Raw genomic sequence first — 14,508 nt, 5'->3', positions numbered from 1 at the left:
CTCACATTAAGAATTATGTGTGTGACAACCCTAAATTTAACATGAGCTTTACCACATCGAGATAAGATCCAAAATCGCGTAACACGGCTTATCTCGAATTTCAATTTGCAAAGTTATAAAAGCGATTCGCATGACTCTTATGCGTCGGTGATAAAGTTTAATTTCGTTTATTTGATTGTAATCCGTGCGATGTTGTAATAATTCTACAATTAAACAGAAGCCTGAAACTCGGGAGAATAAAATGTATTTTATAAGCGACTAGCGACATTTAACTCGCACGTACATTGAAATTAAAAATGAGGGTTAATATTTTGATATTTTACACCGTAATAGAGGCATTTTGCTATAAAGTGTTGCCACAGATCTAGGTGAAACTAGATAACGCTTTTTTATGACGTAATATGCGCAATGCTGCACTTTTACATAGATATTATTAGTCCTTAATAGCATAAGCTATAGTGTATTTTAGTTGATATGTTTTTTGATTAGTCATATAATATAATATCGTATATAATGGGATAGATTCACTGACAACAACTTTGCAGAATGTTAAAGTTTGCAGAAATTTACTTAATATTACAATTTATTTGCACATAGCACGCATTACTACGTCTACCTACGCACCTATGAAGGTGCAAGATTTAAAGTATAATATAGTGCATGCTATGTTGTGCAAATAAATTGAAATATTAGCCTACATCTCATAATGTCACTGAGAAAGGACATTTTTATAAAGCCAGTTTCTATATTAAATTTAATAAACTTTTGGTATTGAGATCTTTGCGTACAAATCAAGAACATGTTTCAGATTTTTTTCAAATTCAACTTCTAACATTTTTTTCCCTATATTTTGAAGCTTTGTCTTTATGTTTTTATTCCAAAATGAAGTAAGGTAGGCTACCTACATTACATATTTATAATCGCTATCACCTCTCTCACACACCACACAAGATTTCGTTCAGAAGCGAAGATTTATGAGCTGACCCCAAATGAAATTGAGTCGACACACACTTAGACGATTACGAAGTGTACCAGGTATAATCGACGAAAGTAGTTTAGGGTTAACTTGCAATTTATTACACTTTTGTTCGCTATTTGTTACGAAATCTCGTGGAGAATTAGCGAATGGTACTTGTAAGGAAGTAATATAAGTAACTACGGAGTTTCTTGCCGGTTCTTCTCAGTAGATACTGCTTTCCGAATCGGTGGTAAATGTTAAAAATATGTAATGACGTTTCAAAAGTGCTAGAAGAAGTCTAATTGAATAAATAAATGTTTGAGTTGAGTTCAACAACGTTTGGTGTGAAAGTGTATTAGTATGGGGAGGATAAGAAAATCAGTTTACAGTTTGGCTCTTTTAGTGAGATATTGATAATATATTTGTTTCTACTTGAGTTAATTAGACAAGGGGTCGAAATAAAATCTACACGTAAGGCGATGAAACTGTAGAATATACATTAGCAAGATGAATTAATAAACATTCGACAAATCCGTATTCTGATATGTTAAGAACGATAGAGTTTATGTATTAAATGCTTTTATCAATATTCTATACTAGCTGCGCTTCTTGGTTTCACCCGCGTGGCTCCGCTCCGGTTGGTCTTAGCGTAATGATATATAGCCTTCCTCGATAAATGGGCTATCTAACACCGAATGTATTTTTCAAATCGGACTAGTAGTTCCTGAGGTTAGTGCTATCAAACAAACAAACTCTTTAGTTTATAATATAAGTTTGGATATTATACGTTTTCCGTAGCTTAAGTAATTTTCATTAATAATTTAAAGATAATTGGAATTTTATTAAATATTGAGTTATTAATAAATTTCCTAATTATGATGAGAACTCTTCTATTGATTAAAGGAGTTTATTTTTATCAACATCTCTTAATTTGGTATCGTTATTTTACTTTATAGGGATTTTTTAAACGGAATATTGAACCCGCCCTAGTTTCCGTTATTTCTAAATAAGTCGAATAGAGCTTTTTAGAATATCACTACAAGGGTTTTCTACTTTTTAACGTAAATTTATAAATAAAGGAAACACTTCCTAAATACAAGTCATTGTTCAGGCAATTTTTAATCAAAACCTCATTAAGTGAACCGAATTCTGAACAAAACCAAATTAACTTAAACACAGTAGTCTTTTGTTTCTCAGTTTTGCAGTAGCATGGGAATGTTCACAAAATGTCGGGAGAATTTGGTCCAATAATAATTGTCTTTCAATAGTGATGGGCTTCAGTTCTGTAATCAATATAAATAAGTTATATTAACCATGTTATTTAAGAAGTACTGTTATAAACTAATATCATAAATAAAAAAAACGCATGTATTTTTTAAGTAAAGTAAACAAAATACTCGTAAACTACTTGATATATTTTAATAATTGAAATACATCCTTACCTATGTAAAAAAAGTCTATTATAAAGCTGAAGAGTTTGTTTGTTTGAATACGCGCTAATCTCAGGATCTACTGGTCCGATTTGAAAAATTCTTTCGGTGTTAGATAGCCCATTTATCGAGGAAGGCTAATGATATACAGGGTGTCCCACTGTTGGTATACTAAGCTCAAAGGAGGTTATAGTTTTGCATACGCTGAGTACGTAAAAAATACTTAAAAAATTCCAAACGCATTTTTTTTTCAAATAGATGAATTCTTAAAACTCCATGTGTACACCCCTAACAAGCAACCTGCCCATTTTTCCCACCAGCACGTGAGCTATCGTTTAAGATTATGTTTTCATAGACAAAATGCTCACATTAGAGAAGCGGTATATGACGGCTGCGCGAAGCTAGAGAAGAAAACATGGATTTTCAGGAAAAAATTAGCAAAAAATTTTAGACGTAATTTTTTTGTTTAAGTATTTTTTACGTGATCAGTGTATGCAAAACTACAAGTCCCTTCGCGCTTAGTATACCAATAGTGGGACACCCTGTATATATATCATTACGCTAAGACCAAGAGAAGCAGAGCCACGCGGGTGAACCCGCGAAGTAACGAATAAATAAAAAAAATATGATCGAAATCAGTCCAGCTTTTCACGTGTCATGACATGACCAAGGGCAATTGGGATTCGTTTCTATGAGTATAAAGATATGAAACATCAAACAACCTACAAATTAAAAGTTGTATAATACCTTAAAAGTAATGATTATGTGACTAATAACTTAAGTGACACAATTACGCTCTTTAATGCCCTTGTTAGAAGCAAATTAGAATATTGCAGCGTAATATGGAATCCAAAATACAATATTCATATTAACAATATTGAACGCATTCAAAAAAGATTTTTGTGGCATCTTGCGTATAGTTGCAACGTAGCCAAAAAAATTCGTAGTTACTCAGAACGTCTTGATTATTTTAAAATACGAACACTTTATCAGAGGAGGAAGGTTTTGGATCAGGTCTTTTTACATAAATTGGTGAATGGTTCAATCGATTGTGTGTCATTGGTATCTCAGCTTAATTTTAAAGTTCCAGTCAGATTGCCTAGACATTCTAATAATATGCCGTTCCATACAAAATTCCACAGAAGTAATCTAGGCCATTATTCAGGCATTTCTCGCCTTACCAAAGAATATAATAATATAGTTTCTGGCAATAACAAGACTATTGACATTTTCTCAAACACTGTACATAAATTTAAAAAGGAATTGCTCTCGATTGAACCTTTACCAAAACCCAGTTGATCAAATGTAGTTTTATTTTAACATTAATTGATTATTTTGCCGTCAAAATTGGATTTATGTATTATGTATATGTATACTTTTTACCTAATCTGCAGCTAGCTGCAGACTGTGTGTCTTTGATTTAATGTTATATTAATTGTTAGTGGTGGTTGCCTATAATTGTGACAGCACTATGTGTACGATTGTTATTACTTTAATGCTTTTATCTATGTATCAGTGTATGTCATGTTGGTGATCCTTAATGAAATAAATAAATAAATAAATAAATTAAAACAAAATAAAAACAAATTAACCAACCACTTAACAAATTTAAGTCGTTAATATTTCGCAGTTAATTAAATGAAATCTCCATTTGTCTCTCGGATCATGATGAGTGTTAGGATTGTTTGCACAAATATAGCTATAATATCTAAATTTATATACATTTTATCTTATTATGCACTATCACTACATAGTATAAAACAAAGTCGCTGTCGCTATCCATCCTCATCATCGTCCCTATGTATGTTTAAATCTTTAAAATAACGCAACCGATTCTGATTAGGCTTTTTCAATAGATAGAAGAGTATTTGCAGTTTTGGTGCCCATATAGCTTTCAGCCCTTAATAAATTATAATTATACTAAATTCCTTCCTCGAAAACGCTCTATCTATTAAAAATCGTACTCGTTATTATACTGTTTTTATATTATTTAATGGTGATATATATTTATCCGAAATATTAGATTCTCTATAACTGTGCTCAATCCTAAAAACAACAGAAGTTTGTAAGAGCGGCTGTCAGGCGCAGCGCACTTGAACGATATGAAACCTCGCAGGCTTCGAGGAAACCGCTATGTGTTGTGATTAATACAGATAAAACGATTTTTTGTGTAATAGTATGTCCCTTGAGGGACTAACACAACTTACAAAAGAAGAAAAAGCACTAAAAAGCGAATTATAGCTTAGGCATCCATCGATGATGTATGCAAGTTAATTTTTTGTGAAATTTACGATAATCATTCAATTCATGAGGTCTTGGTTTTTGGTACTCAAGAAGACGTTTTATGTATACCTAGGTCCTAGTTGAATTTATAAGTATTATATTGTTTTAAAACTAACCAACTGGTGTTGTCTGTCGGGATGTAATATGAATAAAGAAATAAATTACACTAAAATTACAATAAATATAGTATTTATCCTGAACTCTACTCTATTTTTTTATTAATCTCTTCTTTTACTCTATCGACGGCTCATTCATACATTATTTGACCTTAACAAGATTAAACAACATACTTGCTGATTTAATAAACGATAAACAACAAATTAAATGATCAATTACTCCACTAAGTTAAGACAATTTAGATATTAAGTGGTAGTTGAACATCAATTAGACATACGTGCTCGTATGTCGGTACTATCACAAATGTGTTTCGATTCAAAGCGAGAGGCCTTTGAGACGTTGAATGGTGGCATTGTATCGAAAGTGATCGTAAAGTGCAGAAGATTTGATCGAGCTAGATTTGATTTTTATCAGGATAGCACAAAGTGGGCAAAAGGCCGGCAAAGCACCTGTAATACTTCTTGTGTTAAATACATAATAATATGTAGTCTACAATAATTAAAACATAAAAAAGTGTGTGCGTGTATTAGTGTACACACGTAAGAAGTGAAACTTCTTTATGACCTTATTTTTCAAAAAATAATTTACTTTATGTAACTTTACAGAAATACGTCGAATCATGCGTGGTAGGGATAAGAAAAAGATGGCGCGTAACGAAAAAATGTTACACAAAATTTTTTCCAACCCCGATAAAGGAGTTTCACTTCAATAATTTGAAGACTTAACAATTAGGAAACCATTGTAATTACTTAAGATTAAGGTTAGAGTAAAAGAAAATGTTTTATTTGTGAAAAATTAAAAGCTTTTTACAACGCTTACTAACGTATTCGAAACGTTGTTACGAAACGACTGATTTAATGATAATGTAATCAAATATCTAACTATAATATAAATTCTACTTATGAATAATGTAATTATTTACCTACTAGTGGAATAATTTAAGAAACAGTCAAATAATTATTGAGTAGGTACTTATATCCTTATAAAATAAAATACGAACATTCAAAAACAAAAATACAATGAAGGCTGTTGCAATTTTAATTGGTGATCAATATTAAATTTTGTATTTTGATGATTCAAAAGCAATATAAAGTCTTGTTGGGTGATTAATTGTTTATTTGAGTTTGATATAAGCGCATTTGTAGCGTAGCAAATCCCATTTCTAATCCACCAAAACACAAAACAAAATAGTTTAACATATTTTAGTACAACCAAAAACCAAGATGTTCGATAACCAATAGTTGGAGTGTGCTGCAAACCCTCGAATGTGTCAATTAAATTTAACAACGCACGTAGCGCCGGGTGGAGAGGCTAGCAATTTTAGACGATTGCTAACGTGTCCTAGTATTGTTTAGGAATATAAATACTCAGGAATGGGTAAAGTGGGGTGAGGAGGTTGTATAGAAATGGAAAGTGTTTTTGATAAATAAAGGTGGTTTTCCTTGGTTTTGGGAATGTTGTTTGAAAAGTAAGATTTTTAAATTAATTATTGTAATGTTTTTATTTAAAATCATAAGTCAGCTACAAAACAATTACCTACTCAAAAAGTATTTCACGAAGATGTAGTTTTTGTAACAGTATATTATTATTAAACAAAATTTTGTCTGTAATAATACACATAAAGAACTATTATAATATCAAAATTTCATCATTATGTCTTGTGTTATAAGCAACCAAACAGACAAATCACATTCATAATCAAAATAGGATAGTTGCATGTTGAAGCGGCTTTTCAATAGATAATTACAATTACTGTGTTAAATTATTTTAACTATCTACTTTTGGCTGAACAACTAATTAAAAAAAATCTTCCCATCCAAATTATAACCGCACCCACCGTCGCTTAACCTCACTAATCTCTATAATTTAATTACTCAGTTATCACAACACAAGCATTACTTAATACTCTAAATGTTCGGCTCATCTTCGCATAATTACCTAAATAGAGTGTTGAACCACTTTATCATGTACCTATTACTTAGGCTTGTTACGCACAGGGCGTTTTGATTGCGCGTTTAAACGCGCCGTTTATTAACATTCAAAATTCTGTAATTTGAGGTGAAATAAGATGATTTAGATAAAGCTCTAAAACGATAATGTTATTTTATCTCGAAGAGAACGTCTGTTTACAATTTAAATAAATTTGCAATGGCAGTCTTCAAGTGATTAAGTATCATATTTTCATTACTATAATCATACGGTAATTTTTCAAAACAATAAGCACCTAATAGTAAAGCTCTTCGGTATCGATCTTATTATTTTATTGTATATGTTTTATTGTAGTCAAGGATATTATAATTCTTACATAACACTAAAACAAATGATGCGTTTCGCCCCACGCGTAAAGAGCCTAACGCGTTGATGAGTCTGAAATTTAATAAAGCCAGCGTCTCGTGGAGTACTGACATAGAGATTTTAGAAGGTGTCAGGGGGTAAGATTAGGGGCATTACGAACTCAGCGGTTACACCCACTTTAATCCATGTAAAAACTGGGGTATGTTTCAAGTGTGCTTAACGTTGTAGGGAGGTATCGATGTTTTTAAAGTGATTAATTTAATTAAAGTGATTGTTAAGTGTTTATTGTATCGTTTTATATGTGTTGTGATACAGTGAAAGATTGTTAGGATGTAGAATAAACTTTTTTCTTCTTCAGTTTATTAGCTTCTCTTTACAAATTATTATTATTAATTACAAATAATATTATTTCAATTTGTAAGTAATAATAATAATTATTATTCTTTACAAATAATTATTACAATTATTATCAGATACCATCACAAGTGCAAAACATAAAATCACTATTTAACAAAGATTCTTTCTTTTAATTTATGGATTTACTAAAATATCAAATTAGATACTGTTCTCAAATTAGAGCTATTTTATTTATATTTACGTCTTTATTAAACACATTTTAAATCTTAATTTTTTATTTCTTAATGTGAGCTTTACCAATTAATCTATCTCTACGTGAGTTGTATTAAATGCTTACATAATTTACTATCAAAATTAGTAGCTACAATCCAATGAATAAACTCAAACTCAAAATCAAACACAAATATAAATAAATAAGAGCTGAATACAATCGATACCTTGAATAAAACTTTATACAAAAACTAGCTGCTCCGCGCGGTTTCACCCCTGTGGCTCCACTGTTGGTGGTAGCGTGATGATATATAGCTTATCCTTCCTCGATAAATGGGCTATCTAACACTGAAAGAGTTTTTCAAATCGGACCAGTAGTTCCCGAGATTAGCGCGTTCAAACAAACAAACTCTTCAGCTTTATAATATTAGTATAGATATCACTCAAATTTGTTCATCAATTTCATAGCTATGATTCTACAGACTTACCCACATTTACATATGTTGCCGCAACAAAATCGTGCGGAACGGAGCGTTGCGACTGCGTCATCGCGGCGTCACGTCGCGGCGCCGTGCGATTGGCCGCGGATTGACCCCACTGTCCTCTACTACTTGGACTCGCCACGCAACCGCTGAGCAGGACACTCCCTCACTAAAATTAATTGTCTAAACGCACTCTGTAATTTTAAATATTAAACTATATACGCACAAGTTTATTGTCTTCTTCTTTCGTCGTCAACATTTTCTGGACCTTCGACACCGGATCACATCCTGGATTTTGGAGACGCAATCGGCAAGGAAGTCGCAAAATTACAGTGCAGTTTGGTAAGACGGCCAGCTAATTTATCCAACCCTGTAAAGCTTCATCTGAGTAATACTGTGCTTTGTATATTCCAGAGCTTTTGGTGTTGCTTGCCTCCTCACGTGCTTTTACGCAACCGAAGAATCTGCTTCACGTGGCACGTAAGTACTTGTAGCTTTTTACTTCAGTCATTATGTCTCTTTCTGAGCAAAAGGAGCTTAAGGATTTGAGGAAAAAAAGGGGATTAATCAAATGTAGGCTAACGAATTTTAAGAAATATGTTTCGTCTTTTGAAAACGTGGATCTTGATACACATCAAAGGGCAGAACTAAAATTACGTATACCAGGTGCACAAAGTTTAATGAACGATTTCAACCAAGTACAAAGTAAAATCGAAGATCTTGTCCCGGAGTCAGAAACGGATAAACTCATAGAATCACGCGTAGAGTTTGAGAGGGAATATTATGTTGTCCTGGCGATGCTGGACTGCATGGTAAACCCAGATAATTCCGAGGATAGATCTAATAAATCCATTGACTGTTCCTTAGCGCACGACCATACGACCTGTAACAATTTTAATAACGATTCAGTAAAATTACCGACTATTTCTGTACCTAGCTTTGACGGTTCACATGAACACTGGGTAGAATTTCGCGATACGTTTTCATCCTTAATTCATAATTCGAAAACAATACCACCGGTTCAAAAATTCCATTATTTAAAGGCGAGTTTAAAAGGCGATGCCAAAATCGTTATAGAAAACGTTGAATTTTCATCCGAAAATTATCTGGTTGCATGGGAGCTTTTATTACACCGTTTTAATAACACGCGATTGATAGTGCAAAGTCACATTAAGGGGGCGCATAAAGCAAAATAACCAATCTTCTATTAGATGATACGTGTAATATGCAAGACCAAATCTAAAAAATAAAATATAATATATCAAACTAGATGATATGTTCAACGATTCTGTTTAATCAAAAACATAAAATATTAAAATTTACTCGATAAAAAAAAATCACCAAGTTAGCTCTAATTTTCACACTTTTACTTTATCTACTTGACATGGTTAATACTTATTATGATTTTTTTTTCATAAACAATTATATTAAAACATTTGCAAGATATTTGTCAGAGCATTTTGTGTAATTACTTTTAGTTTTGGTTTTATCTGCGATAAACCACTTTTATCGTGACAAAATCAAACGTTTATCTCGATAAAAAAAGAGCGCCAAAAGTAGTTTATCGCAGATAAAACCAAAACTAAAAGTAATAACACAAAATGCTCTGACAAATATCTTGCAAATGTTTTAATATATTTGTTTATGAAAAAAAAATCATAATAAGTATTACCATGTCAAGTAGAAAACGTAAAAGTGTGAAAATTAGAGCTAACTTGGTGATTTTTTTTTATCGAGTAAATTTTAATATTTTATGTTTTTGATTAAACAGAATCGTTGAACATATCATCTAGTTTGATATATATTTTATTTTTTAGATTTGGTCTTGCATATTACACGTATCATCTAATAGAAGATTGGTTATTTTGCTTTATGCGCCCCCTTAAGGCAATATTTTCACTTCAAAACGTCTCAAGAGAATCGGCTATTCAATTACACAATTTAATTGATACAGTTTTAAAAAATTTACGTATTCTTAAAATCTTAGGAGAACCCACGGAATACTGGGACACTTTGATTATTTATATCGTAGTTTCAAAGTTAGATCCTACCACTGAACGCGAGTGGGAACAATTTAAAAACACATTTTATAAATTACATAAGGACAAAATTATTAAACTAAACGATTTATTAGAATTCATTAAAGAAAAAGCCGATTTATTAACTACACTATCCGTAAATCACAGTAAACCTAGTATTTCAAATAAATTTTCTACTTACCAAAATAAAAATTCATCATCCAAAATTCATTGCAACATAGTTTCGGATAACAAACAATCTAAATCGCAATCCAATAAGTCGCGCAGCCATTACAAGTCATGTTTGCTATGTAACGAAAAGCATCAGCTGTATTCATGCCAGAAGTTTCTCGACTTATCCCCGCAACATAGGGTTAATTTCATAAATGATAAAAACTTATGCATTAATTGTATGCGCCCAGGTCATTTAGTTGGTACTTGTCTTTTTGGTCCGTGTAGAAAGTGTGAACAAAAGCACAATAGTTTACTTTGTGATGCAATTAAATTATCACCAATTAAACAAAATACAGTGACGTTAACTACGTACGAGCACCCCTCGCTTACTAATACGCATCCCGTTTCAGTGGTTTCAGTAGATAACGCACACATGCAACTTCAATGTATTAATCACGCACAAACCGTTATGCATACAAAGGATGACAATTCCTCGCAACAGATTGTCATATTGTCTACGGCGATAGTTGAAGTATATAATGAATCGGGTGAGTATTATTGCGCACGCGCAGTTCTAGATAGCGGAAGCGAGCGATCCTTTATAACGCAATCGTTTGCAAATAAATTAAATATAAGAATATTACAGTCCACTCAACATATTCATGGTGTAGGTAATTCTATTACGCAATGTTCGCAATCTTGTAACATTGAAATTAAATCGCGCGACGGGAGCTTCACTGCCCGTTTTCAATGTTTGATTTTGCCCCAAATTACATCAAAATTGCCTACAACCACGTTTAATTTAAATCAATTTAATATTCCTCACAATTTATTGTTAGCTGATCCCAATTTTTACGAAAGTCAACCTATTGATTTACTGATCGGTGCTGATTTATTTTGGGAATTAATAACTGAAGGAAAAATGCGCCTGAAAAGTGGTCCTTTCCTTCAAAACACCAAATTAGGTTGGATAGTGTCAGGTGCAATTAAATCTTTTCCGTATACTAGTAATAAAAAATTATCACATATTAATTGTAATTATTCGACGTTATCCACGGAAGATGATTCACTCGATAAGTTAGTTAGGAATTTCTGGGAATTAGAAGAATTATCCGCGCCTAGCAATAAATTACAGCAATTATCGAGCGAAGATAATATTGCTTGTGAGGAACATTTTATTCGCACAACACGTCGACTTTCCGATGGTCGTTTCTGTGTTTCAATTCCGTTGAAACAATCACCTGAGTTATTAGGTAATACACGCGCACAAGCTGAACGTCGTTTTTACGCATTAGAGAAACGTCTTCAGCAAAATACTAATTATAAAAAGATGTATTCTGATTTTATACAGGAGTATATTAATTTAGGTCATATGAGTCTCGTCAATACGTATGGGAATCCGCACTATTTCCTACCGCATCATGGTGTGTTTAGGGAGCACGCCACCACAACTAAATTACGCGTAGTTTTTGATGCGAGTATGAAGTCTAGTTCCGGCGTATCATTAAACGACATACAAATGATTGGACCTGCTATTCAAGGTGACTTGATTTCTATTTTATTACGTTTTCGCGAGAATAGGTATGTTGCATGCGCTGACATTGAAAAATTTTACAGGCAATTGAATATTGCTGAAGATCAGCGTGACCTGCAGCTGATCTTGTGGCGGGATGATCCCTCAGAGCCGCTGAGGGTGTACCGACTCAACACCGTGACCTACGGAACGGCATCCGCACCGTATCTAAGTTGTAGATGTTTAAAGGAATTAGCCAAACACTCGAATATTCCGTATGTAGCCGATACTATTAATAATTGTTTTTACGTTGACGATCTCATAGTTTCATCGAATTCTATATTCGAATTAGAAAATATTTGTAAAGAAACTAGTAGTCTTTTAGATTCAGCATGTATTAAATTACGAAAGTGGATTTTTAGTCATAATTTAAATTTAATTACGCCTAGCGTTAATGAATCGCAAACACACGATCTATGTTTACTGAATAAAACTTGTAACAATAAAACTTTAGGTATCGGATGGAATAGTCTCGATGATTATATTTATTATTTCACGCAAATTATACAAAAGAGTGAAGTGGTGACAAAACGTATTATTTTATCGTGTTTTTCACAAATATACGATCCGCTAGGATTATTATGTCCGTTTATTACTATCGCAAAGCATTTATTACAAAGATGTTGGTTGTTAAAATTGACGTGGGATGAATCGGTTCCTAACGAAATTTCGCTAATATGGGATAAGTTTATAAATGGATTATCTTTTCTTAGTAGTTTACGAATACCGCGTCACGTTATGTGCATTGATCCAGTGCGAACCGAACTACATATATTTACCGATGCTTCACAGGTCGCGTACGGAGCTTGCGCATACGCTCGTACGATCAATGCAACAGCTGATGTCACAGTGCGCTTGATATGTTCGAAGGGTAAGATCGCGCCGACTAAACCTACAACTATACCTAGATTAGAGTTGTGTGGTGCCTTGTTAGGTGCACGATTATATTATAAGCTTATTGGATCACTGCGTTCAAATTTTGATAAAATTGTATTTTGGACAGATTCAACTATCGTTTTAGGTTGGTTAGGTATGCCTATTAATTTATTAAAACCTTATGTTCAAAATAGGACGGCAGAGATTCACGAGCTGACCAAGGAACATCCATGGCGTCACGTCGCAGGCAAGGATAATCCAGCCGATTTAGTCTCACGCGGGCAAAGTCTAGAAGCGCTTAGCTCCTCATCTTTATGGTGGGAGGGTCCGTTATTTTTACATAATGTACATTTTGAATTGCCCGATTTAAAACATTCCAAATTAATTAATTCAGATTTGCCGGAAATTAAATCTACGAATATTTGTTGTCACATAAGTAATAATTTAAACGATAATTTAATTATTTTTTCTCGATTTTCACAATATAATAGACTTAAACGCGCAGCTGCTTATGTATTACGTTTTATTAATAACGCGCGAAATAAAACTAATAAGTGGACAGGTTTATTATCAGTCGAGGAATTAAATCGTGCTGAATTAACGTTAGCAAAGTTGAGTCAACAGGAATCGTTTCCCGATATTTACTATGCGCTTAAAAATAATAAAAATATAACGAATATATCAGGCTACAATCAAATTTCTAAATTAAATGTATTCTTTGACGCAAATAATAATTTAATTCGTGTAGGTGGGCGTATTCAAAATTCGCCAAATTTTAGTTTTAATAAAAAAATTCCTATTTTAATCGCAGCTAATCATCATTTTTCACTTTTGCTTTTTCGGTTCGAGCATGAACGTTTACTCCACGCCGGGCCACAGCTTCTACTGTTTACGATCAGAGAGATGTGGTGGCCGGTCGGCGGCAGAAACCTCGCTAGGAAGGTGGTACATTCGTGCATGCGCTGCGCACGACTGCAACCGACTACGGTCGCGCCTATTATGGGGAATCTACCGCAGGAGCGTCTGGACCCAGGTTATCCGTTTATACGTTGTGGTGTCGACTACGCTGGCCCAGTGTTCACGTTGAATCGCAAAGGCAGAGGTGCTAAGTTGCAAAAATCGTACATATGCTTATTTATATGTTTTGTTACACGCGCGGTTCACTTGGAACTTGTTAGCGATCTATCGTCGGAATCATATCTATTAGCTTTGAAACGTTTTATATCGCGGCGAGGTAAACCCGTGACTATCTTTTCTGACAATGGGAAGAATTTTGTCGGTCTCATGAATGAGTTCAAAAAATTTTTAGCTACCTGTTCTGATGAAATTAAAGCATATGCAACTTCGCAAAATATTAATTTTAAAATGATACCTTTTTACGCTAGTCATTTCGGGGGATTGTGGGAAGCTGGAGTAAAAAGCTGCAAGCACCATCTCAAACGTGTAGTAGGTAACGCACATCTAACGTTCGAGGAGTTTAGCACAGTATTGACCCAGGTTGAAGCTGTCCTGAACTCCCGTCCTTTGACCCATCTTTCCACAGATCCCAATGATTTCCTTCCACTTAGCCCTGCACATTTCCTGGTTGGTCGTCCGCTGACTGCACCTGTAACGGCTGAGCTGCTATACGACGTGCCTGAGCTTCGTCTCCCGAGGTTCCAGAGGGTGGAACAAATACGCCAGCACTTTTGGAATCGTTGGTCCAAAGAGTATGTCTCCGAGATGCAAACGCGAA

General features: G+C 33.6%; 2 protein-coding genes and 1 long non-coding RNA gene across 3 annotated transcripts in view; 2 read left to right on the top strand and 1 right to left on the bottom strand.

Moving 5' to 3' along the window:
• nrm (neuromusculin) overlaps nt 1-14,508 on the top strand; it is a 385,531-nt gene that overhangs the window by 160,151 nt on the left and 210,872 nt on the right. The window lies entirely within an intron of this gene.
• Nucleotides 8,795-11,383, bottom strand: LOC149896960 (uncharacterized). Its single transcript, XR_016458266.1, has 2 exons — nt 10,353-11,383; nt 8,795-9,015 (listed from the first exon to the last, which is right to left on the bottom strand). It is a non-coding gene; the product is annotated as an uncharacterized LOC149896960 (long non-coding RNA).
• Nucleotides 11,539-12,817, top strand: LOC149896959 (uncharacterized). The gene is made up of 2 exons (XM_090117140.1): nt 11,539-12,112; nt 12,690-12,817. The coding sequence occupies exons 1-2, from the start codon at nt 11,655-11,657 to the stop codon at nt 12,754-12,756; spliced, it is 525 nt and encodes a 174-aa protein (XP_089973266.1). The 5' UTR covers nt 11,539-11,654; the 3' UTR covers nt 12,757-12,817.

Source organism: Colias eurytheme, chromosome 27, assembly GCF_061535395.1.
Source record: "Colias eurytheme isolate Ceu_HAF_F1 chromosome 27, ilColEury1 Martin Lab GWU primary, whole genome shotgun sequence".
Classification (NCBI taxonomy): domain Eukaryota; kingdom Metazoa; phylum Arthropoda; class Insecta; order Lepidoptera; family Pieridae; genus Colias; species Colias eurytheme.
The sequence above is the reverse complement of the archived record's forward strand: the minus strand, read 5'-3'. Positions and strand labels throughout refer to the sequence as shown.